Source organism: Heptranchias perlo, chromosome 12, assembly GCF_035084215.1.
Source record: "Heptranchias perlo isolate sHepPer1 chromosome 12, sHepPer1.hap1, whole genome shotgun sequence".
NCBI lineage: Eukaryota > Metazoa > Chordata > Chondrichthyes > Hexanchiformes > Hexanchidae > Heptranchias > Heptranchias perlo.
In genome coordinates this window covers 15760564-15785325 of record NC_090336.1, presented here as the reverse complement: position 1 = coordinate 15785325, position 24762 = coordinate 15760564, and the positions used below count along the sequence as shown (strand labels likewise).

General features: G+C 46.4%; 1 protein-coding gene across 2 annotated transcripts in view; it reads right to left on the bottom strand.

Annotated features, from left to right (window-relative positions):
- b4galnt4a (beta-1,4-N-acetyl-galactosaminyl transferase 4a) overlaps window positions 1-24762 on the bottom strand; it is a 659811-nt gene that overhangs the window by 192360 nt on the left and 442689 nt on the right. For both annotated transcript variants that reach the window (XM_067993694.1, XM_067993695.1), the window contains exon 8: window positions 5552-5630. In XM_067993694.1, the coding sequence (XP_067849795.1) occupies window positions 5552-5630 (79 nt within the window). The remainder of the gene's footprint in view (window positions 1-5551; window positions 5631-24762) is intronic.

Sequence of the window (24762 nt, the reverse complement as noted above, 5' to 3'; positions counted from 1 at the left end):
GCAGATGCCCATATGTTATACACACACAAGTAATTTCCCTGTGGCATTGACCACCGTCACTCGATGAAAATGTTTTTGTTATATACAAGATAGCAAAGCAGTGAGGAGAGAGACTTCAGAAACCCATTCGGCAGAGTCACCTAGTCTGCAACTGCACTGCAACAGTTGACATAGCAAAAGTGAATGAGAAATATATCCCCACACAAAATCGAAGAGCACTTTGACCTGTTAATTCTAACGGAGCAAGAAGAAGCAACATTTGGCTTTCAAGAGCGCATTCGGAGTTTGATGAGGGTCAAGGGACCAACTTTAATCCACTTAAAAGTGGAAAGAGAGCAACCACTGTTAAAGGAAGAATGGGAAGAATACAGGGCAAAAGATGAAAGGGAGGAATAAATCTCCGATAAAATAATTTCTCAAGTTGTAAAACACAATGGATTGGTTCACATGCTGATGCTTTAAATTGAGTGCTGAGATAGCTGCCAGTTAAAGTATACGAAAGGATAGATTTCTGATGAATTGCTTGCAATCTTCGGTTACATGGAGAATCTCATTCCTAATTTTGCTCATCCAGCTATCATTTTTAATACATCATATATTTTTGCCCATCGGACATTTTGTGTTGAAAACAGACAGTTCTGACCAGACTGAAATTGAGTTTAAGGTGGCGGCATTACTGGCATTATTTTTGACAATTTAAAGAAAAAAAATTGTCTGCAAGGCGGGGATGAATATTTTACTTTTTCTCTCAGTGTTATGGAACATATATTTTCAAGGTATTTAGATGAACTTATCGTGACGGATAAGAGACTGAGCAGCATCACGAACATGGCATTGGGTTTTTACCTTGGCCACTGGCTTCGCTGCTTCTGATTTGCCGTTATGGTCGCTGAGGCGTATTCTAATTAGAAAATCAGCAAAATAAGGAGCACGTTGTCAACGGCGAGATCAGCGAGCGTTAGATTGCAGAATTTACACTGTTCGTCGCTGATCTTGCCGCTGCACGAAAATCTGGGCCTACCATCTACAGTGGAACTGGGAAAACTGGATGGTCACAATTTTACACACAATTAAATGCAACTGCTGGGCTGCCGCTCTGGTCCAGGGATGTTTTCCAGTTAGTAAATGAGCCAGAAAGACCGGGACGGTCCCAGATTCACTCCCCAGTCTATTCTGAGACACATGCATGGCCCGGAATTTCCAGAAATGGCGTAACTAGTAAGTTACGCCAAAATTTCCACCAATCTTCCCATCAGCGAGTTATGCCGAAATTTCCTGAGAAGCTCATTAGCTTACGCCGGAACTTAAAAACCGGTGTAGGACAAGTGGAAATCAGTTATAGAATAGAATCATAGAAGTTTACAACATGGAAACAGGCCCTTCAGCCCAACATGTCCATGTCGCCCAGTTTATACAACTAAGCTAGTCCCAATTGCCTGCACTTGGCCCATATCCCTCATGGCCCAGAGGAAAGCTCTGAACTTACGCTATATTCCTTCTTCGAGTCCTTCTTTCTGTGTGAAAATAAAAGTCTGAAGCCATCAAACTATCATTTATGCACATTAGGCACAGAAATTGCAAGAAAATGCAATTCTGGAAGTTTTCTCAAACTTTAACGCAAATCATTCTGATGCCATAAAGATACATTCAAAGATAGAGAAAACACATTGTAGGTCTCAGTGAGGAGAAATATTTTTTTTTAAAATTACTTCAAAACAAAATGCTATAAGACACCAGAGATATGACTGGTTCCTATTGCACCTGAAATTTTGGTGTAAATTTACATCCCGTTCAGAACGGGCGTAAATTCAGAAAATTTGCATGAGCTGCTATTCCATGGGTGGGGAGGGGGGGTTGGGCTGAGTTATATTAACGAGCGGCAGAGGGTTTCGGCTAAGGTTTCACGGAATCGGCCTAAAAGATCGAGGACATTCAGGTCTGGCGTAAGAATGAACACAAGTCATTTACGTTCGAATTTCCTCATAGTTTGATGCCGAAACTTGGCATTATGCCATAATTACGCCGTTATTTCGGCATGAGCTTTCAGGAAACTCCGAGCCATAATTTCACTTGGGATCAGCTATGATGGTCCTCACACCGTCCCTCGCCACCGGTAGTCTAATAGTCTGCCAAAACTCACCGTCAAGGCTCGCATGTATGGTGGTTACATAGAAACATAGAAAATAGGAGAAGTAGGCCATTCCGTCCTCCGAGCCTGCTCTGCCTTTCAATATGATCATGGCTGATCCTCTATCTCAATACCATATTCCCACTCTCTCCCCATACCCCTTGATGCCTTTTGTTACTTGGGTTAAGTTACTGTGCCAAGGCTGCCCTATACTGCGGACAATAGAGTACTGGCTCTTGTTTCACGGGCTCTGGCCAATTGTCCAATGAACTGGAAGTAAAAGGAATCTAAGAAAATATACGGAACAATCTTGTCACAATTTAATTGTTTTCATTTTCTTTGGCAGCATTGAAGATCATTTAGGATTTCGATAGCAAATGAGCTCTGGTAGAAGAAAAAGGGATGAAAGTGTTTCATAGAATCATAGAAGTTTACAACTTGGAAACAGGCCCTTCGGCCCAACATGTCCATGTCGCCCAGTTTATACCACTAAGCTAGTCCCAATTGCCTGCACTTGGCCCATATCCCTCTATACCCATCTTACCCATGTAACTGTCCAAATGCTTTTTAAAAGACAAAATTGTACCCGCCTCTACTACTGCCTCTGGCAGCTCGTTCCAGACACTCACCACCCTTTGAGTGAAAAAATTGCCCCTCTGGACCCTTTTGTATCTCTCCCCTCTCACCTTAAATCTATGCCCCCTCGTTATAGACTCCCCTACCTTTGGGAAAAGATTTTGAATATCTACCTTATCTATGCCCCTCATTATTTTATAGACTTCTATAAGATCACCCCTTAACCTCCTACTCTCCAGGGAAAAAAGTCTCAGTCTATCTGAACCCAAGGGGCAGGGGTGGGGCAGGGTCTGGTAGAAAAATAATCTAGTAAAAGGCCTTCTGTAACAATGTGATGGCATGGGAGACCAGGAAAACTGAGACAACATAGAGGAGAGAATTGAAGGAGCCCCGTGAGAATAATAAAATGTAACCGGAGGGGTCCACCTGGCACATTCACATATTGCAAAATCTTCAATGAACCATCAAGGTTTTGCTCTCAGTTAGTCCCCCAACTATTTAACTCTTGGTAAAGTTCTGGAACAGCAATCGTCAGCTGGGGAAGCAATTTAGAAGCAAAAACCTCACTTTATTAATATAATGTAAAAAATAAAATGTTTTGATTATCCAATTATGCATACAGAGGATGCTACTTCTGTCTGAGAAACAATTAAATAAAACTCAGTATCACTGCAATTCAGTGACACAGTACCAGTTCAGCTTAAGTCAATTACCTGTTGCCCATTCTTGACCAAAGCAAAAGTATCGTCAAGAATGGAATGTAGCCGGGCCTCTTCCAGATTCCATGTGCATGTATGTACGGGTGTATGTGTTGGGGGGTGTGTGTGTGTGTAATTACACAACCTGAGTGTTTACATTCTCTTAACGTAGGATCCCAAGCAGACCCTTCCATGTGTTGATTCACAACACACTGCAGCCTATCACTACAGCCTTTGCATAATCCTACACATAAATTCAAACAAAAGCACAACAATCATATTTCATTGCCACTCATCGCACTACTGGAGACACAGGGTACAGCTTCACTTGGCTTTTAGACCATGCTTAGACTATTAAGATCCTTTGCAAAGATTCTTAATGGCATTTTAGACAACGTCCCATCTTTTTCTGCCAACCAACTTATGATCTTTTTGAAGGTTTAATATTCAATTAAAACTTAGATAACAATAGGCAACCACCTGTACTGTACTGGAGAAGTCAGGACAGGCAGGCAGAATCCTTCGAGCAGCCTGCTATCCTCCGTCTCAGTGTAGTATTGGTGCAGTTCTCATGACTGGTACTCTATTACAGCTTCTCCTGCTGGTTGAGCCACTACCTTGTTTCCCCAGTGCTTTTGCCGTCTTGAAGAAAAATGATTGCCCCTCCCCCAGTCTTAAAACACCAGATTACTCTTCTTTGTCACTACACGGTAAAGTGGATGATTGGCTGACACCCAGATATCGGATGTTTACAGCATCTTGCGAAGGTATCCGCAATTGAGTTTAAATACAGTATTTTCAAACAAAAAGTGACTGAATTGTTAAATTTATTAGAGGAATGCTTCTCTTTGCATTTTATTTTCACTTGTTTTTCACAGTTTTATCTTGGTTTACCTATTGGTCATGCTTGCTGTGCATTTTGTTCATGTGTTATAGGTAAGATAGCAAGAATTGGCAAGAATCTGCATTACTTATTTGACATAGTTGCACTATGCTTCATGTTTTGAGGATCAAGGTGGTTTGTTATTGATGTGGGGGGGGGGGGTAATAGAATCAAGGGCATCTGGGATATTACCTATTATCTTTTGGGATGGTGCTGGGATTGGGTTTTGCCAATTGAAGAGTGGCATTCTCTGATCTTCTCTCTCATGTTGGCCATCTTTACGAGTGTGCTGTGATATTTATGAGGGCAGGTCTCATTAAGCAGGCCTCCAAGAATGGAGGGTCCAAATAACCTTGTGCTCCTCCAGTCTCAGGAGGAGACATCACTTGCTCCAACTGACAAATGTCCCATAGATCCTCCATGTGTATGACTTTTGTGGTGGGAAGTAGGACTTTGTCAAAAGGAAGTCTTCACGAGCAATGAAAACTGAATGCTGCAGTTGGTCCTTGACTCTCGAGGGCACTCCCCTGTATCCATGTGGCTGGGCTACAGCCATCATAAGGCTGGTCATGCTCTTGATGGAATCTTGAACTGAGGTCCAAAATGGCTGTATTTGGGAACGTAACCCTCATTCACGCTCTTATTTTCTTTCCTTCTTTGTGTCCAGCGACCATTCCCAACTTTGAGGGAAGATGGATTTCTGCCAATTCCATGCTTGAACCAGCTCAATAACGACACATTACGGCTTGCTCACCGACATTGGTTGGGACCGTGAATACGCTTAGCAGAATCTGTATCCTACCAGTTGGTTGCATAGCTTGTTACCATAGCAATGCACCGAGCCACCTCGCTCACAGATCTTCATGTTAATCATCAACTGGCAGTTCAAACACGTAAATTAGTTAATGTATGACGTGTGACACTCAAACCACACACAAAGCTGGGCCCATGTTAAAAACTGGCATAAATGACAGACAGGTCTTGCCACCCAATCAGTATTCACTTTTTACCCTTTTAGTAATGGCTGGAGTCATCGAGTCCAGAGGCCCACTCATTAGAACTTTACAGTCACCCAAATTAAGGGAGACAATGTTTTTGAATTTTCAACAGTATCTTAAATATCCACGTTGGCAGCCCAACGTTTATTGAGAGGGTGCTGAGATAATCTAAGCAGATGCGATGAATCAATTTGTTACTGGCCAGTCACTGATAACTCTGCCGACGAGCATCCTATTCGGAGAAAGACACTAAGTTACTGCCACTTACCCCAACTTCTACGTGATCTGATCCCTTATCATCCTGCTTGTGAAGCACCTCGAAGTAGTACCTTCTTGCAGAAATCGCACTGTGAAAAAAGGAAATGTACTGATGAGGACATATTTGGAAGTAAGGGGGAAAAATTGGATAAGGGCCGTTTTTGGGCACAGGTAGCCTGATGTGCTCTTACCCCACACCCAATGGCCCCTACGCAGGCAGGACGCAAGTTTCAGCCCAGCCCAGGACTTACCTGCAATCAACGTTCCATTCCATGCCTTGCACACGGAATCAATGCAATTTGCACTTTCCACCACCAGAGGGAGCTCAATCTCTTAAAGGGAGGATGTGTCTTAGAAATCTCTTAAAGGTAGCTGGTACCTTTTATTTGCTGAAAATAACAGTCTACTGTCTGCACGGAGTCTGAACAGAGATCAGACATCGCACACATAAAGCACAGAGGCAAGTCCCATCTCTATGTTTACACACTGATGAGTTATGTTAAAACATTGAATAAAGGTTATGCACTCCTAAATCCCACATCCTCCAATCTGCATGCCAGACCTCACCAATCTTCCGATCTGAGTTGGTACCAGGCCTGCAAATGTACAAGCACCAAGGTTCTCTGCTAATGTACTAGAGGCCTTGGTGCAAGAGGTGAGCGGAAAAAGGGACATCCTATATCCTCAGTGGAGGTGGGGGGGGGGGGCAAGAAGCCCTCCAGACATATATCGAAAAGACAGTGGGAGGCAGCTGGGGGCGAAGTCAATGTCAGGCGCACAGCATCATGAACATGGATGCAGTGCAGGAAGAAGTTCAATGCTTTGACATGAGTGGTCAAGGTGAGTGAGGTCAACTGTCAAGTGGCGTCTCCTCCCAACTGCACCCCACACTACACACCCCATCACCCACATACCAACAAACTCTTTCCATCAGTATTCAACTCTTCCAATCAGATGGTTCCTCTCACTCTTACACATTACCACTGTTGCAAGCCACACACCCACAACTCACAGGCCACACACACTGGCAGCTATTCAAACATGACAGGCACATCACCAAGACACTTGTCCCGCTTTCTTGCGGGAGAAGGTGGCGCATATCAAGAGGCAACAAGTGGTTGTGGCATTTAGCCCGTCGAGCCTGTTCCGCCATTCAGTGAGATTATGGTGGACCTGTGACCTAACTCCATATACCCGCATTAGCCCCACATCCCTTAATACCCTTGGTTCACAGAAATCTATCAATCTCAGATTTAACATTCACAAGTGAGCTAGCATTAACTGCCGTCTGTAGAAGAGCGTTCCAAACGTCTCCCACCCTTTGCGAGTAGAAGCATTTTCTAACTTCACTCCTGCATGTCCTGGCTCCAAATGTTAGGCTATGTTTCCGCGTCCTTGTATTCAATGAAGGAGACCTCCAAAAACAGTTACAAATGTCTCCGCAGCCAGAAGCAATAATCCAGCCACTAACCTGTATATCCTGCATGGTCCCTTTAAATAGCACTGGTGGGGGTTCTTCAGACACTCTAAGACACGTTCAGATGGTCGGGGTAAAGACTGTGCGTCGAGTTGAACGTTATGTCCCAAAATGGTGTCTATCACTTTAAATCAGCGTTGTACACTGATTGGAGCCATTTTCATAGAATCATCGAAGTTACAACATGGAAACAGGCCCTTCGGCCCAACATGTCCATGTCGCCCAGTTTATACCACTAAGCTAGTCCCAATTTCTTGCACTTGGCCCAATTTCTCCCTGCTTTACATGATTCCAGCATTTGTTATCTGCTCCTGCACTAACTCCTATACCAAGATGGCGTCTGGCACACGTCACGCTGGAAACGTGCGTGCGCATCCAAGACGCCATCTTGGATGTCGGAGAGGCCGTGTAGCGCCGAAACAACGGGCGCTACACGGCCCAATTTAGTGCCCAACGTCTTTGAATTGCTGGTACGGCATGTTACAGACTCAAAGCACTGCCCCACATGTCCACAGTTCATTCTTTTTAAATGTATTTATTACAAGTTACCTCGATGGCACAGTGGTCAAATGCGCTGCCCAGTGTGGAAATGACCCATACAGCCAGGAAGGTTTGGTCATCTCACTCAAGGCAGTAGTGCAGGCAATGCAACTGGCCCCAGTTCCCCTGTGCTAGGGGAGAAAAAAATCAGCCGCAATTCCTACCCCGATCGGTGTTCAGTGCTTTTGTGTGGACATTGGATGAGAACAAGATTGTGCTCGGCTGTGATGCCATTCACAGTGGAACAGCCTGTCCAGACTCACACATGAAAGAATGGCCACCTGGTTGATGTACCCCAACAGGAGTTGCCACTTTTAAGGAGGAGACAAGAACACCAGGGGTGGAAGAAAATAAATAATCTCATAGTTTCCAAATCAGATTTAACAATAATAGCCCAGTTACCTCGCACACAATACACGTCCCTACTGCTGCAGCCAGATAGCGGCTTTGAACCTTTTAACCGGTAATCTTAAGGATTGCATTGGGAAAATAACTTGAAATTTAAAAGCCAATGGGAATGCCTTGTGAATATAACCATAACCTTTAAGAACATGACATTTGAAACAAAATCGATTGCAAAGTGTACAATTGCAACACATGGCTGCACTGAAAGGTCTGTTGAGCTCTGATAGTATTGGTCTGGAGCTGCCAGCCAATCCATACTGCAGTGGAAGCCGACCAGCATCACACTTTTAAACAAAAGGCCACTTTCGAAGCAGCAGCTCCTTGAAGACTATCAACGCTGAAGCAGGTTGCTGATTGAAGTCTGAAGCTTACGCTCAATAAATCTGTTCCTATAAGACATCTTCCTGGCAGTGGGACAGGGCTGATTTCCACTGCGCTCTCTCTCATTCAGCTCACTGCTGGAGCCTGTGCCAACTTCAGGATAAAATTGCTTATTATGCGCATCACTGCAATTGAACTTGAGCGAATAGCACCGAGAGCAGTTTGACTGGGAACAGCTCAAATTCCCTACAGATGATTTTTTTTTAACTCTGGACTTAATTACATTTGATGGCGAGAGAAATTAAAATGCAATAAACAGGTGTAGCTTAATCACTGCATAATGCCTTTTAAACTAGCCTTTCCATTAGAATGAGGTAAATAATAAAAATGTAAAAACCACGCTGACTATCTACAGGTCAACTGGCCATGGGTTGTTAGCAATCTCTCTTTCTACCTCTGCAGCTTAGATTTGAATCCAGCCCAGACTGATGAAATGAAAAAAGTCTTCTCCATCTGCAGGTCGTAATGAGCTTGAATAGTTGCAACCCATTTGTGGGCCCACAGTGGAAAAAAACTATCGGCAGATCTACATAAGTTGGCAACTTGACTCCGGCAGAGGCTGGGAGACAAGATGGCCGGTGCACAAAATAGAAAAACTCGAGCTGGCTGCTCTGCCACGGTTGGGGTCGACGCACCTCGCTTGAGCAGAGAAGAGGGGGCTTCACTCTGCATTTAACCTACGACACACCTGACCGGGACATGTTTCAGAATGATACCAGGACTTAGAGGGTTAAATTATGAGAACAGGTTGCATAAACTTGGCTTCTATTCCTTGAGTATAGAAGATTGAGGGGTGATCTAATTGAGGTGTTTAAAATGTTAAAAGGATTTGATAGGATAGATACGGAAAAACGAATTCCTCAGATGGGGGAATCAAGAACGAGGGGACACAATCTTAAAATTACAATTTTCCAGCAGGGTCCATTATTTTAACATTTTCTAAAACCATGATTTAAAGGATGCAGAAAGTTGAAAATCCCCCTGTGGCGCTGCTCATTGGGTAGCCCAGGACTCGGGAGTGCTGTTCTTACTTTTTTTATTCGTTCATGGGATGTGGGAGTCTCTGGCGAGGCCGGCATTTATTGCCCATCCCTAATTGCCCTTGAGAAGGTGGTGGTGAGCCGCCTTCTTGAACCGCTGCAGTCCGTGTGGTGACGGTTCTCCCACAGTGCTGTTAGGAAGGGAATTCCAGGATTTCGACCCAGCGACTATGAAGGAACGGCGATATATTTCCAAGTCGGGATGGTGTGTGACTTGGAGGGGAACATGCAGGTGGTGTTGTTTCCATGTACCTGCTGCCCTTGTCCTTCTAGGTGGGAGAGGTTGCGGATTTGGGAGGTGCTGTTGAAGAAGCCTTGGCGAGTTGCTGCAGTGCATCCTGTGGATGGTGCACACTGCAGCCATGGTGCGCCGGTGGTGAAGGGAGTGAATGTTTAGGGTGCTGGATGGGGTGCCAATCAAGCGGGCTGCTTTGTCCTGGATGGCGTCAAGCTTCTTGAGTGTTGTTGGAGCTGCACTCATCCAGGCAAGTGGAGAGTATTCCATCACACTCCTGACTTGTGCCTTGTAGATGGTGGAAAGGCTTTGGGGAGTCAGGAGGTGAGTCACTCGCCGTAGAATACCCAGCCTCTGACCTGCTCTTGTAGCCACAGTATTTATATGGCTGGTCCAGTTAAGTTTCTGGTCAATGGTGACCCCCAGGATGTTGATGGTGGGGGATTCGGCGATGGTAATGCCGTTGAATGTCAAGGGGGGGTGGTTAGACTCTCTCTTGTTGGAGATGGTCATTGCCTGGCACTTGTCTGGCGCGAATGTTACTTGCCACTTATGAGCCCAAGCCTGGATGTTGTCCAGGTCTTGCTGCATGTGGGCTCGGACTGCTTCATTATTTGAGGGGTTGCGAATGGAACTGAACACTGTGCAATCATCAGCGAACATCCCCATTTCTGACCTCATTGATGAAGCAGCTGAAGATGGTTGGGCCTAGGACACTCCCCTGAGGAACTCCTGCAGCAATGTCCTGGGGCTGAGATGATTGGCCTCCAAAAACCACTACCATCTTCCTTTGCGCTAGGTATGACTCCAGCCACTGGAGAGTTTTCCCCCTGATTCCCATTGACTTCAATTTTACTAGGGCTCCTTGGTGCCACACTTGGTCAAATGCTGCCTTGATGTCAAGGGCAGTCACTCTCACCACACCTCTGGAATTCAGCTCTTTTGTCCATGTTTGGACCAAGGCTGTAATGAGGTCTGGAGCCGAGTGGTCCTGGCGGAACCCAAACTGAGCATCGGTGAGCAGGTTATTGGTGAGTAAGTTCCGCTTGATAGCACTGTCGACCACAGCCCCACAGCAGCTTAAACACGACAGTGGTTCATTCATCGCTGTAATGTAGCAATTTGCTGAAGCGATATATTTTTATCACTGACACAAGGTAAAAATATCACTTACTTTACTGAAAGAAAGAGGCCTTACAGATACAATATCTTTCCCTATCACTTTGAAAAAGTTGCTTCACATACAAGTAACTTTGTTCTTCCTGCCTCAAAATCTCTTATTCTCAAGTGATTCACGTTTGATATTTTTCATTGCACTAACTCTCACAATGGATTTGCAGTTTTTGCTTAAGATATAAGGGGGCTGGATTTTCCTCTTCATGGTGGGGAAGCAATGGGGCGGAACTTTCCGTCTGCCGCTGGCAACCTGTTGTAACCCTGACCCATTTTCCTGGGTTGGGGGCCATTTGCTGTGCGTGGCGAGCTTCCTGCCACCAAGAGGCAGTCCACTGCTGTCAAGAAGGGTTATCCTGATGGTGCTCCAGTGGGATCACTCCAGCACCACAAGTGGCAGAAAAGCCCTGAAGACTTGCGTAAATTGATTTTGTTACCAAAGGCCTCAGCCGAGACCAAGGTCTACAGCGGGTGAGGCACCAGGTCGAAATGTAGGGAGAGGAGGCTGCTACCAGCCCTTCGCCCTCCATCAACGGTCTTCAGGGCCTGCCTGTTGCTAACCCAGGAACTATTTCCAGGCTTCACCTGGTGGTTCCAGGGAACGATGATTAAGAGGGACAGATAGGAGGGAAATGGGGTCCTGGGCCTCGCCTCTCTGTCAGCATTTGCAGGCAGTGGGCGGGGAAGGGTTGGCCAGCAGCAGTCTCGGCAAGGATGGGAGAAAAGGGAAATTAAGGTCTGGGCAGAGAGGCGGTGATAGGCTTCACTGCCCGATTTTGTCCTGTGTTCCATTGCTATCATGTCCGATTTCAGGCAAGATCATGGAGGAAAATCCAGCCCAAGTACTTTATTTGTTTATTCTTCCCTCCTTCTTTAACGAAACCTTCCTCCTTTTTCTCAGTCGTTTACATGAAAATAAAAGATATTTGCCTTCCCCTTACTTCCCCCAGTGAAGATATAAAGGGGCTGAATTTTACTCCCCTCAGTGGGTTTGCAGTTTTTGCTGAAATTGTGGCACTGCAGCAGGGAGGATGTTCCCACTGTCAAGTCTTGAGTGACCAGTTCCTTAAACATAGGGTCATTCGCCATGCTCCAGGCTTGACTGCAATGTCCAAGGTAAGTATCCAATGCCTCATAAACATCCTCTTCTGATCCCAGCATAACCATCAGCACCTCAGCAATACAAAGAAACCCTCATCCCAAACAACATTAGCCCTAAATTTTTTATTTAATGGCTGAAACCGTATGCTGAAGCCTCACGGTTGGTTAAGCTTTGAGGTGGTTTGGCAAATGAGGCTACCGAGTTCAAGGAAAAGCAAAAACATTTTCATCGAAAATGCGGTCAAAAGACCAAAGTCCCTGATCACGAATAATAGTCTTCATAGAGCTTTTCAATGCAAATTCAGATTGTTGCTGTTCTGAGCCAAAGTCCCTATCTGCCTGCAAGTTCCAGGCTACACCTGCCAGCTGTAAATTGAGGAATTGTTTTATATGGTTCAGCAGCTGATAGGAACGCTCAACTCTCAACTCGCATACAATTAAAGCTGAATGGAACCAGATCTCAAAAAACTGAACGATCTGCAAATGGGGCAGCAGAACACAGTTAAGGCCCCAACTCCTTTAAGACATTGCCCTTCATCACACTGTCCCAGGTGGGTGGAATGGTATTGATAGGGAGGGAAAATTTATGGTTCTTGATGTCTCTGCTAAATTGTAGCAATATATCACAAGAAACCACTGTCTGGGAATCAAAGTTGAAAAATTGTGCACTTGACCAGAACGGCAGCAGACCTGAGCGGGGCCAGGGGCGAGAGGCCCGAGAGCGGTGATATAAGGAACGGAGGCCCGAGGCCCGAGGCCCGAGACCAGAGCGGAGCAGAGCAGGACCAGAGGTGAGAGGTCCGAGAGCGGGGATATAAGGAACGGAGGCCCGAGGCCCGAGACCAGAGCGGAGCGGACCTGAGCGGGGCCAGGGGCAAGAGGCCCGAGAGCGGTGATATAAGGAGCGGAGGCCCAAGGCCCGAGACCAGAGACCAGAGTGGAGCGGAGCAGGACCAGAGGTGAGAGGCCCAAGAACGGGGATTTCAGGAGCGGGGACCCGAGGCCCGAGACCAGAGCGGAGTGGTGCGGGACCAGAGGTGAGAGTCCCGAGAGCGGGGATATAAGGAGCGGGGACCCGAAGCCCAAGACCAGAGGTGAGAGGCCCGAGAGCGGGGATATAAGGAGCGGGGACCCGAAGCCCAAGACCAGAGGTGAGAGGCCCGAGAGCAGGGATATAAGGAGCGGGGACTCGAGGCCCGAGACCAGAGCGGAGCGGAGTGGGACCAGAGGTGAGAGGCCCAAGGGCAGGGGTATAAGGAGTGGGGACCTGAGGCCTGAGACCAGAGCGGAGCAGAGCAGGACCAGAGGTGAGAGGTCCGAGAGCGGGGATATAAGGAACGGAGGCCCGAGGCCCGAGACCAGAGCGGAGCGGACCTGAGCAGATCAAAAACAACAGAAAACCAAGGCCCGAGACCAGAGACCAGAGCGGAGTGGTGTGGGACCAGAGGTGAGAGGCCCGAGAGCGGGGATATAAGGAGCGGGGACTCGAGGCCCAAGACCAGAGGTGAGAGGCCCGAGCGGGGATATAAGGAGCGGGGACTCGAGGCCCAAGACCAGAGGTGAGAGGCCCGAGCGGGGATATAAGGAGCGGGGACTCGAGGCCCAAGACCAGAGGTGAGAGGCCCGAGAGCGGGGATATAAGGAGCGGGGACTCGAGGCCCAAGACCAGAGGTGAGAGGCCCGAGAGCGGGGATATAAGGAGCAGAGGCCCGAGACCAGAGGTGAGAGGCCCGAGAGCGGGGATATAAGGAGCAGAGGCCCGAGACCAGAGGTGAGAGGCCCGAGAGCGGGGATATAAGGAGCGGGGACTCGAGGCCCAAGACCAGAGGTGAGAGGCCCGAGAGCGGGGATATAAGGAGCGGGGACTCGAGGCCCAAGACCAGAGGTGAGAGGCCCGAGAGCGGGGATATAAGGAGCGGGGACTCGAGGCCCAAGACCAGAGGTGAGAGGCCCCAGAGCGGGGATATAAGGAGCGGGGACTCGAGGCCCAAGACCAGAGGTGAGAGGCCTGAGCGGGGATATAAGGAGCGGGGACTCGAGGCCCAAGACCAGAGGTGAGAGGCCCGAGAGCGGGGATATAAGGAGCAGAGGCCCGAGGCCCGAGACCAGAGGTGAGAGGCCCGAGAGCGGGGATATAAGGAGCAGAGGCCCGAGGCCCGAGACCAGAGGTGAGAGGCCTGAGCAGGGATATAAGGAGCAGAGGCCCGAGGCCCGAGACCAGAGGTGAGAGGCCCGAGAGCGGGGATATAAGGAGCGGGGACTCGAGGCCCAAGACCAGAGGTGAGAGGCCTGAGCGGGGATATAAGGAGCAGAGGCCCGAGGCCCGAGGCCAGAGGTGAGAGGCCCGAGAGCGGGGATATAAGGAGCGGGGACTCGAGGCCCAAGACCAGAGGTGAGAGGCCTGAGCGGGGATATAAGGAGCGGAGGCCCGAGGCCCGAGGCCCGAGACCAGAGCGGATCAAAAACAACAACAGAAAACCAAGGGGTGATATCACAGGACATCAGGTAAGTGATTGGTTGGTGAGTATTATTTTTTTCTCTCTAAACTAGGGCATTGGTTTACACTAAGAGTTGGGAAACTAAAAATTGAGAGGTTAATCGGGGTAAGCAAACAGTAAGTTAATTAATAATAAGAGTATTTTAAGTCTTTAGTTTATTTCTGTGAAGTTGAGTTAGTAATCTGATAAATAGAGGCATGGCAGGGGACCTCAGACCCGTCAATTGCACATCCTGTGCCATGTGTGAACTCCAGGATGCTTCCCGTGTCCTGGACAACCACAGGTGCAGGAAGTGTCGTCAGTTGGAGGAGCTCGAGTTCCGGGTTTCGGAGCTTGAGCAGCAGCTGGAGTCACTGCAGTGTATCCGCGAGGCTGAGAGTTACGTGGATAGCACATTTCAGGAGGTGGTCACCCCACAGCTGAAGAGAGTGCAGGCAGAGAGGGACTGGGTGACCGCCAGACGGTCAAGGAGGACCAGGAAGGTAGTGCAGGAGTCCCCTGAGGGCATCTCACTATCTAACCAATATTCTGCAATACTGGTGGGGGAGAGGGTTCCTCTGGGGAGTGCAGCCAGAGCCAAGACCATAGCACCATGGGTGGCTCAGCTGTACAGGCGGGGAGGAGAAAGGTCAGGAGAGCAATAGTGATAAGGGATTCTATAGTTAGGGGAGCAGACAGGTGTTTCTGGAGCCACAGACGTGATTCCAGGATGGTACGTTGCCTCCCTGATGTCAGGGTCAAGGATATCACTGAACGGCTGCAGAACATTCTGCGGGGGATGGGGGGGAGGGTGAACAGCCAGAGGTCGTGGTCCATATCGGTACCAATGACATAGGTAGAAAGAGGGATGAGGTCCTGCAGACAGATTTTGAGGAGCTAGTAAGAGATTAACATGCAGGATCTCAAAGGTAGTAATCTCCGGATTATTCCTGGTGCCACGCGCGAGTGAGTATAGAAATAGGAGGATAGAGCAGATGAATGTGTGGCTGGAGAGAAGGTGCAGGAGGGAGGGCTTTAGATTCCTGGGGCATTGGGACCAGTTCTGGGGGAGGTGGGACCTGTACAAACCGGACGGGTTGCACCTCAACGGAGCTGGGACCAATGTCCTCGCGGGGAGATATGCTAGTGCTGTGGAGGGGGTGGGGGGGGGGGTTTAAACTATTTTGGCAGGGGGGTGGGCACCAGGATGTAGCAATGGAAAGGAGAAACATGGGACACAATGGATCGGGAGAGAAAGATAGCAATTGGACAAGAAATAGTACAGAATTAGGTGGGAGCAGACTAAGGGAGAGTACAAGAAAGTCCACAACTGGTTTGCAGTAGATGTGCACGAAGCATGGTAAACAAGGTTGGTGAGCTGCATGCGCAAATAGCCAAATGGGAATACGATGTCGGGCGATAACGGAGAGCTGGCTCAAAATAGGGCAGGATTGGGTCCTAAATATCCCTGGATACAAGGTGTTCAGGAAAGATAGGGAAGGGAAGAAACCGGGGTGGGGGGGCGGTGGCAGTATTGATTAAGGAGAATATTGCAGTGCTGGAGAGAGAGGATGTCCGAGAGGCGTCAAGGACAGAATCTATTTGGTTAGAGTTAAGAAACAATAGAGGTGCCATTACACTACTGGGTGTATTCCATAGACCACCAACTAGTGGGAAGGAGATAGAGGAGCAAATTTGCAGGGAAATTACAGAGAGGTGCAAAGGACTCCAAAGGCCAAACATTTACTTTAAGATGTAAAAGAAGGGCTAATTACCCAATTGGGTGTTCCTGATGATGAGCAGCACTTGTAGGAACACTGACTGGGAAATCTGCAGCCCCGATGGTCCATCCATTAACTTAAATGGATGGAAAATCACAGTCTGCAGTCGCATGATTTCCCAAACCAATGCTTCCTGCAAATGCTGCTCCTCATTGAGCATGCCCCATTGGGGATTTCCAAGGGCACACGCTGTATTGGGGACGCTTATACGTCCCAATTATGGAAGTCTCTCCTAAATGCCAAATGTAATGAACTGGAGGGCTGATTTTATGAATACACGCTACCAGGGGAACCTGCCTGCCAGACATGCAAATTGGGAAAAGGCCATGTGCTGCTCTTCATTTTCCACCCATTGATTTTAACGGTCAGAAAATCCTCTGGCAGGATGCCAGCGACTTCCTGATGTGCGCAGCCAGTGGGCGACGCTCCTGCCGGGAGTGCGTATTCACAAAGTCAGCCTTTAGATGCCTCTTGTATAGTAAGGTCAAAGAGCAATTTATTATATTTTCAGGATTTATAATAAGTTTTGTGAAAATGTTCCAATGCAATTTTTTTCCCAAAAATTCACACCTGTACCCAGATTCCTTCCCAGTCCGGACTTCATTCCATCCCTGCCCAGCCTTCAATCGTTCCCTACCCGAGTGGGCCCCAAACTGCATTAATTTTTCTTTTGCACCGAAGCCCCGTGCCAGGCCCATTCACAATGACGCCCAATTGCGGCCGTCCCGCCTGACTACACATAGACTTTAAATCTTGTTTGTGCCCATTTCTTAGAAATGAAGACATTTTCGCATTCTCATTACAGCCCTTCTAAGTAATGTGTTTTGTGATGAGGATGGGACGGCTTGAAAAATCTTAATGCAAATTTATTTGTCTGAATGAGAAATCAATCTGGATGACATTTATGTGAAAGCACTTTCAGTCACCACAGGATTCATGTGCAAATTTATAGAGAATTGTTTTTATTGACGCACTAATTAATTCAGTAGTTCACAAAGTGTTTCCGACTGCATTCCAATCTTTGTGGAAATGGATCTCAGTAATATTAATTTAATGAAATAGTTCTGTACCATTTCAATTGCTTCCCAAACTATTCTGTAGATAATCCATTTAAAAGGAGAGATAATTTCTTGTAACGGGCTGTTGGGACTGATTATGATTTATATTGAAAACTGTGCATAATCTTTAATAACTTCTGTGACTGTCAAGCTCTTTATGATTGACAATGCCACCCATTCATCCATGAGGGAAAGTCAAGTCCACGGAGAGCAGCAGTGAAGCTGATAGAGTGTCAAGGCCAGGGAGAGCAATGTGAGGCATCAAAGGCCCCCCCCCCCTCCAAAAAGTGTGGTGGGCAAACCAGGGAAGAGCAACAGGAAAGCAAGTTGGCCGAGGTCAAAATATTCCGATCAGCACTGGCCACTGGGAGTGAAAATGAAAAAGTCCAGACATGAAAAGTACTTCCATGATTTTGTAAGATCAACAGCAAATAAAAAGAGACAACTGGAGATCTCATACGAAAATGAAAAATAGTCAGTCAGACGTGAATCTGTACTGTGTATTGGAACAACTTGGCCCACTTTAATCCCCACACGAATCTGCACCACAAAGCATAATTGCTCATATTTTGGCATTCATTTGTTACTCCCAGTCGGGAGCTGGTCAAGGATTACTGGGTTAGGAAATGGAAGTGTCACTCTTCTGAGGCTAGGGAACGTCAAGTTCACTGAGGGCAGCAGAGAAACAGAGGGGGCATCAAGCGGTGGGCGAAGAAAGGGAGTGCTGGCAGGAGCAGCAGCAAAGTAAGTTGGCCGAGGTCAAAGATATTTAATTCTAGCAGACGAAGCTTCACCCTACATCTACCCCTAAGCTCGGAGCACTATACCACTGAGTCCCAAAAGGGTGAATGGTATCCATCAGCTAGTACCTTGATTAGCATAAACATTCATCCAGAGACACTTACAGAACACAGCTGTTGGATAAAACTCTTCTTAAGAGTGGAAGAAAAAACAATCCATTTCTGGTAAACGTGCTGAAATTAGAAGTTTTGGTTTCCTACGGTTTCAGTCCTGCCTGGCACAGCCAATGGAGGTGGCATCTCACATCTTTGGGTAAAGTGCATCTGGAACTGTCCATTTTGAAGAATTCTCTCGTCCCTGCTAAAACCTCCATCTGAAGGTGGAAGTACCCAGGTGAAAGGCTTCCTTGGGAGAAAACAAGGTAGAAAACAGTTGCAGCACTGAAAACTACATTATTCTTATCAATATTCATATCCGGCCCAACGAGGAAGGAGGCATTGCTGGATCTGGTTCTGGGGAATGAGGTAGGTCAAGTGGAGAAAGTGTCAGTGGGGGAACATTTAGGGAACAGTGATCATAGTATCATAGGCTTTAGATTAGCTGTGGAAAAGGACAAGGAGCAATCTAGAGTAAAAATACTTAATTGGAGGAAGGCCAATTTTAATGGGTTGAGAACGGATCTGGCCCAGGTAAATTGGAATCAAAGATTGGCAGGCAAAACTGTAATCGAACAATGGGTGGCCTTTAAAGAGGAGATGGTTCGGGTACAGTCTAGGTACATTCCCACGAGGGGGAAGAGTAGGGCAACTAAAGCCAGAGCGCCTTGGATGACGAAAGAGATAGAGAGTAAGATGAAGCAGAAAAGTGGGTGTATGACAGAAGGCAGGTTGATAACACAAGTGAGAACCAGGCTGAATATAGAAAGTTCAAAGGAGAAGTGAAAAAGGAAATAAGAGGGGCAAAGGAAGAATATGTGACTAGACTGGCGGCTAACATCAAAGGGAATCCAAAAGTCTATTAAAGGCATGTAAATAGTGAACGGGTAGTAAGAGGAGGGGTAGGGCCAATTTGGGACCAAAAAGGAGATCGACACATGGAGGCAGAGGGCATGGCCGAGGCACTAAATGAGTCCTTTGCATCTGTCTTTACCAAGGAAGAAGATGCTGCCAGAGTCACAGTAAAAGAGGAGGTAGTTGAGATATTGGGTGGGCTAAAAATTGATAAAGAGGAGGTACTAGAAAGGCTGGCTGTACTTAAAGTAAATAAGTCACCCTAGCTTGCGGAGGGAAGTAAGGGTGGAAATTGCGGAGGTACTGGCCGTAATCTTCCAATCCTCCTTAGATACGGGGGTGGTGCCAGAGGACTGGAGAATTGCAAATGATACACCTTTGTTCAAAAAAGGCTGTAAGAATAAACCCGGCAACTACAGGCCAGTCAGTTTAACCTCGGTGGCGGGGAAGCTTTTGGAAACAATAATCTGGGACAAAATTAATAGCCACTTGGACAAGTGTGGATTAATAAAGGATTAATAAAGGAAAGCCAGCACGGATTTGTTAAAGGCAAATCGTGTTTAACTAACTTGATTGAGTTTTTTGATGAGGTTACAGAGAGGGTTGATGAGGGCAATGTGGTTGATGTTGTGTATATGGACTTTCATAAGCCATTTGATAAAGTGCCACATAATAGGCTTGTCAGCAAAATTGAAGCCCATGGAACAAAAGGGGCAGTGGCAGAATGGACACGAAATTAGCGAAGTGACAGGAAACAGAGAGTAGTGGTGAACGGTTGTTTTTTAGACTGGGGGAAGGTAAACAGTGCTGTTCCCAGGGGTCGGTACTAGGACCACTGCTTTTCTTGATATCTATTAATGACTTGAACTTGGGTGAACAGGGTACAATTTCAAAATTTGCAGATGACACAAAACTTGGAAGTGTGGTAAACAGTGAGGAGGATAGTAATAGACTTCAAGAGGACATAGACAGGTTGGTGGAATGGGCGGACACATGGCACATGAAATTTAACACAGAGAAGTGCGAAGTGATACATTTTGGCAGGAAGAACGAGGAGAGGCAATATAAACTAAATGATACAATTCTAAAAGGGGTACAGGAACAGAGAGACTGGGGGTATATTTGCACAAATCTTTGAAGGTGGCAGGACAGGTTGAGAAAGTGGTTAAAAAAGCATACGGGATCCTGGGCTTTATAAATAGAGGCATCGAGTACAAAAGTAAGGAAGTTATATTGAACCTTTATAAAACACTGGTTCGGCCATGACTGAAGTATTGTGTCCAATTCTGGGCACCATACTTTAGGAAGGATGTGAAGGCCTTAGAGAGGGTGCAGAAAAGATTTATTGGAATGATTCCAGGGATGAGGGACTTCAGTTATGTGGATAGAAACTGGACTTGTTCTCCTTGGAATAGAGATGGTTGAAAGGAGATTTGACAGAAGTGTTCAAAATCATGAAGGGTTTAGAATAAAATATATAAAGAGAAATTTTTCCCATTGGCGGAAAGGTCGAGAACCATAGGACACAGATTTAAGATGATTGGCAAAAGAACCAAAGGCGACATGAGGAAATACTTTTTTACGCAGCGAGTGGTTATGATCTGGAATGCGCCGCCTGAAAGGGTGGTGGAAGCAGATTAAATCGGCAGCTTTCAAAAAGGAATTGGATAAATACTTGAAGGGATAAAATTTGCAGGGCTACGGGGAAAGCGCGGAGGAATGGGACCAACTGGATTACTCTTACAAAGAGCCGGCACGGGCTCGATGGGCCAAATGGCCTCCTTCAGTGCTGTAACCATTCTATGATTATGATTTCAGGCCTTTGCCACCAATACGAAGTGAAACTGGAAAAACTTGTGATAACATCAACAGAACAGCAGCAGCTATGACACTCAGGTACAACGGCTGCTCCCACTCACTGATAATGAAGCGTTGAATGCTGCATGCCCTTTGCCTGTCCAATTGACAGCTGACATTAAAAGGTTTGTTTTTTAAAAAATGATATTAACAGACAAGGGAAGGCAGCTGCGGCACCAGAAAGGCCATTTTGCTCAGCCCGAGTTCTGAAATGCCAGAGGCTGAGAGCCGACTGATGAATAAAGAGTCTGTTGAGAAATTAACTTTTGTTTCATCAGGGAATGTTAGCCAGTGCCAGGGGCAACAGTTGGTCTCCCTTCTTTTGGAGGGGGAATGGGAGGGTGAGGAAAATAATCAATACACAAACCAATTCCAAATTACCTGGTAAAAGCAATTCAAACCTGCATGAATAAAATGAGACCGCGTAGAATGCTATGCAGCATTTGGACCATAAAATACTTTCAATAAAATATAACAGGTGCATTGTTCTGTTATGGAGCAAAACTGGATTTCAATGCAGGTAAGTGTGAGGTCATCCATTTTGGACCAAAAAAGGGTACATCAGAGTAGTTTTTAAATGGTGAACAGCTAGGAAGAGATTTAGGAGTCCAAGTACACCGATCACTAAAATGCAGGGAAAAAAATGATCAAAAGGGCTAGAGGAATGTTAGCCTTTATATCTAAAGGGCTAGAATATAAAGGGGATGTTTTGCTACAGCTATACAAAACCTTGGGTAGACCACATCTGGACTACTGTGTACACTTCTGGGCACTGCACTATAGAAAGGATATATTGGCTGTGGAAGGAGTGCTGTGCAGATTCACCAGAATGTTACCAGGGCTCCAAGGGTTAAACTATGAGGAGCGATTACATAAACCAGGCTTGTATTCCCTGGAATATAAAAGGTTAAGGGGTGATTTGGTTGAGCTTTTTAGGATTTTGAAAGGAATTGATAGGGTAGATGGAGAGAAACCTTTTCCGCTGGTGAGGGAGTGTAGGACAAGGGGATATAATCCTAAAATCAGAGCCAAGCCATTCAGGAGCGAAGTTAGGAAACACTTCTTCATGCAACGGGTGGTAGAAGTGAGGAACTCTCTCCCATAAAAAGCAATAGGTACTAGCTCAATTAATAATTTTAAATCTTGCTAGCCAAGAATATTAAGGGATATGGAGCCAAGGCAGGTAAATGGAGTTAGGATACAGATCAGCCATGAATGGCAGAACAGGCTCGACAGGCTGAATGGCCTACTTCTGTTCCTTTGTTGGTTGACGGACAGGAAACAGAGAGTAGGAATAAACGAGTCTTTTTCTGGGTGGCAAGCAGTGACTAGTGGGGTACCGCAGGGATCAGTGCTTGGGCCCCGGCTATTCACAATATATATCAATGATTTGGATGAGGGAACTAGATGTAACATTTCCAAGTTTGCAGATGACACAAAGCTGGGGTGGAATGTGAGCTGTGAGGAGGATGCAAAGAGGCTCCAATGTGATTTAGACAAGTTGGGTGAGTGGGCAAGAACATGACGAATGCAGTATAACGTGGATATATGTGAGGTTATCCACTTTGGTTGTAAAAACAGAAAGGCAGATTATTATTTGAATGGTGATAGATTGTGAAAAGGGGAGGTGCAACGAGACCTGGGTGCCCTTGTACACCAGTCACTTAAAGCGAGCATTCAGGTGCAGCAAGGAAGGTGAATGGTATGTTGGCCTTCATTGCAAGAGGATTTGAGTACAGGAGCAGGGATGTCTTACTGCAGTTATACAGGGCCTTGGTGAGACCACATCTGGAGTATTGTGTGCAGTTTTGGTCTCTTTATCTGAGGAAGGATGTCCTTGCCATGGAGGGATAGCAACAAAGGTTTACTAGACTGATTGAGGGAATGGAAGGACTGACGTATGAGGAGAGATTGGGTCGACTAGGCCTACATTCAGTAGAGTTTAGAAGAATGAGAGGTGATCTCATCGAAACATATAAAATTCTAACAAGACTAGACAGACTATTTGCAGGGAGGATGTTCCTGATGGCTGGGGAGTCCAGAACCAGGGGTCACAGACTCAGGATACGGGGTATGCCATTTAGAACCGAGATGAGGAGACATTTCTTCACTCAGAGGGTGGTGAACCTGTGGAATTCTCTACCACAGAAGGCAGTGGAGGCCAAGTCATTAGATGCATTCAAGAAGGAGATAGATATATTTCTTAATGCTAAAGGGATTAAGGGATATGGGGAAAAAGCGGGAACAGGGTACTGAGTTAGATGATCAGCCATGATCATTTTGAATGGCGGAGCAGGCCCGAAGGGCAGAATGGCCTACTCTTGCTCCTATTTTCTATGTTTCTATGTTCCTACAACAGAACATTGGCATGTCAGTATACTGATTTATGCCTGTTGATAGGTTGAAAGTTTCTGCTCCGTATCAGTTATCAGAGGTCGAGGTAACATGATTCAGGTATACTGAATCCAGCTCCTCATGGACTTTGGTAATACGAAATTGTCTGCAATTAAACACTTATTGGTAATGAATAGGCTGTCCAAGGATGATCATTTTAAAAAATGTGACAAACTCACTTAAGCCATCAGTAGCCCCTCAGCGTGAAAGAAACTCTGTATTGCTGAAATATAAACAGAAAATGCTAGAGAAGCTCAGCAAGTCAGGCAGCATCTGTGGAAAAAGAAACAGAGTTAATGTTTCAGGTCGAAGACCTTTTGTCAGAACTGGAAGATGTTAAAAGAGTTAAAGATTTTGAGCAAGTACAGAACCAGGGAAAGGAGGGGAGGAGAGGAAAGAACAAAAGGGAAGGTCTGTGATAGGGTGGAGGGCACGAGTGATTAAATGACAAAAGGGATGATGGTGCAAGGCTAGGAAGGTGGTAATGGGACAGGTTAAGAAACAAAAGATTGATCAGGAGTAGCTGTAAATGGCAGCAGCAGAACCATTACCAGCACTAGCTGACTGAAAAAAATGGGAGCAGTGGTTATAATCTGAAGTTATTGAAATCAGTGTTGAGTCTGGAAGGTTGTAAAGTGCCTAAACAAAAGATGAGGTGCTGTTCCTCGAGCTTACATTGAGCTTCATTGGAACAGTGTAAGAGGCCGAGGACAGAGAGGTCAGAGTAGGAGTGAGACAGAGAATTGAAATGGCAAGTGACCGGCAGGCCAGGGTCACTCTTGCGGACTGAACGGAGGTGTTCACCAAAGTGATCACCCAGTCTGCATTTGGTCTCACCAATGTAGAGGAGATCACATTGTGTGCAGCGGATACAGTATGTTAAATTGAAGCTCCATCCTCGGAACCCTGGTCCACTCTCTTTCCCACCTTCCCGTGCGAGGGCAGCAGATGCAACACCTGCCCCTTCACCTCCTCCCTTCCCACCATCCAGGGTCCCAAACACTCCTTCCAGGTGAAACAGAGGTTTACATGTACTACTTTCAATTTAGTATATTTAGTGTACTGCATCCGCTGCACACAATGCGGTCTCCTCTACATTGGGGGGACCAAACGCAGACTGGGTGATCACTTTGCTGAACACCTCCGTTCAGTCTGCAAGTGTGACCCTGACCTGCCGGTCACTTGCCATTTTAATTTCCCTTCCCACTCCTACTCTGACCTTGGCCTCTTACACTGTTCCAATGAAGCTCAATGTAAGCTCGAGGAACAGCACCTCATCTTTCGTTTAGGCACTTTACAACCTTCCAGACTGAACATTGATTTCAATAATTTCAGATCATAACCACTGCTCCCATTTTTTCGATCAGCTAGTGCTGGTAATGATTCTGCTGCTGCCATTTACAGCTACTCCTGATCAATCTTTTGTTTCTTAACCTGTCCCATTACCACCCTCCTTGCCTTGCACCATCATCCCTTTTGTCTTTAATCACTTGGCCCTCTACCCTATCACAGACCTTCCCTTTTGTTCTTTCCTCCCTCCCCTCCTTTCCC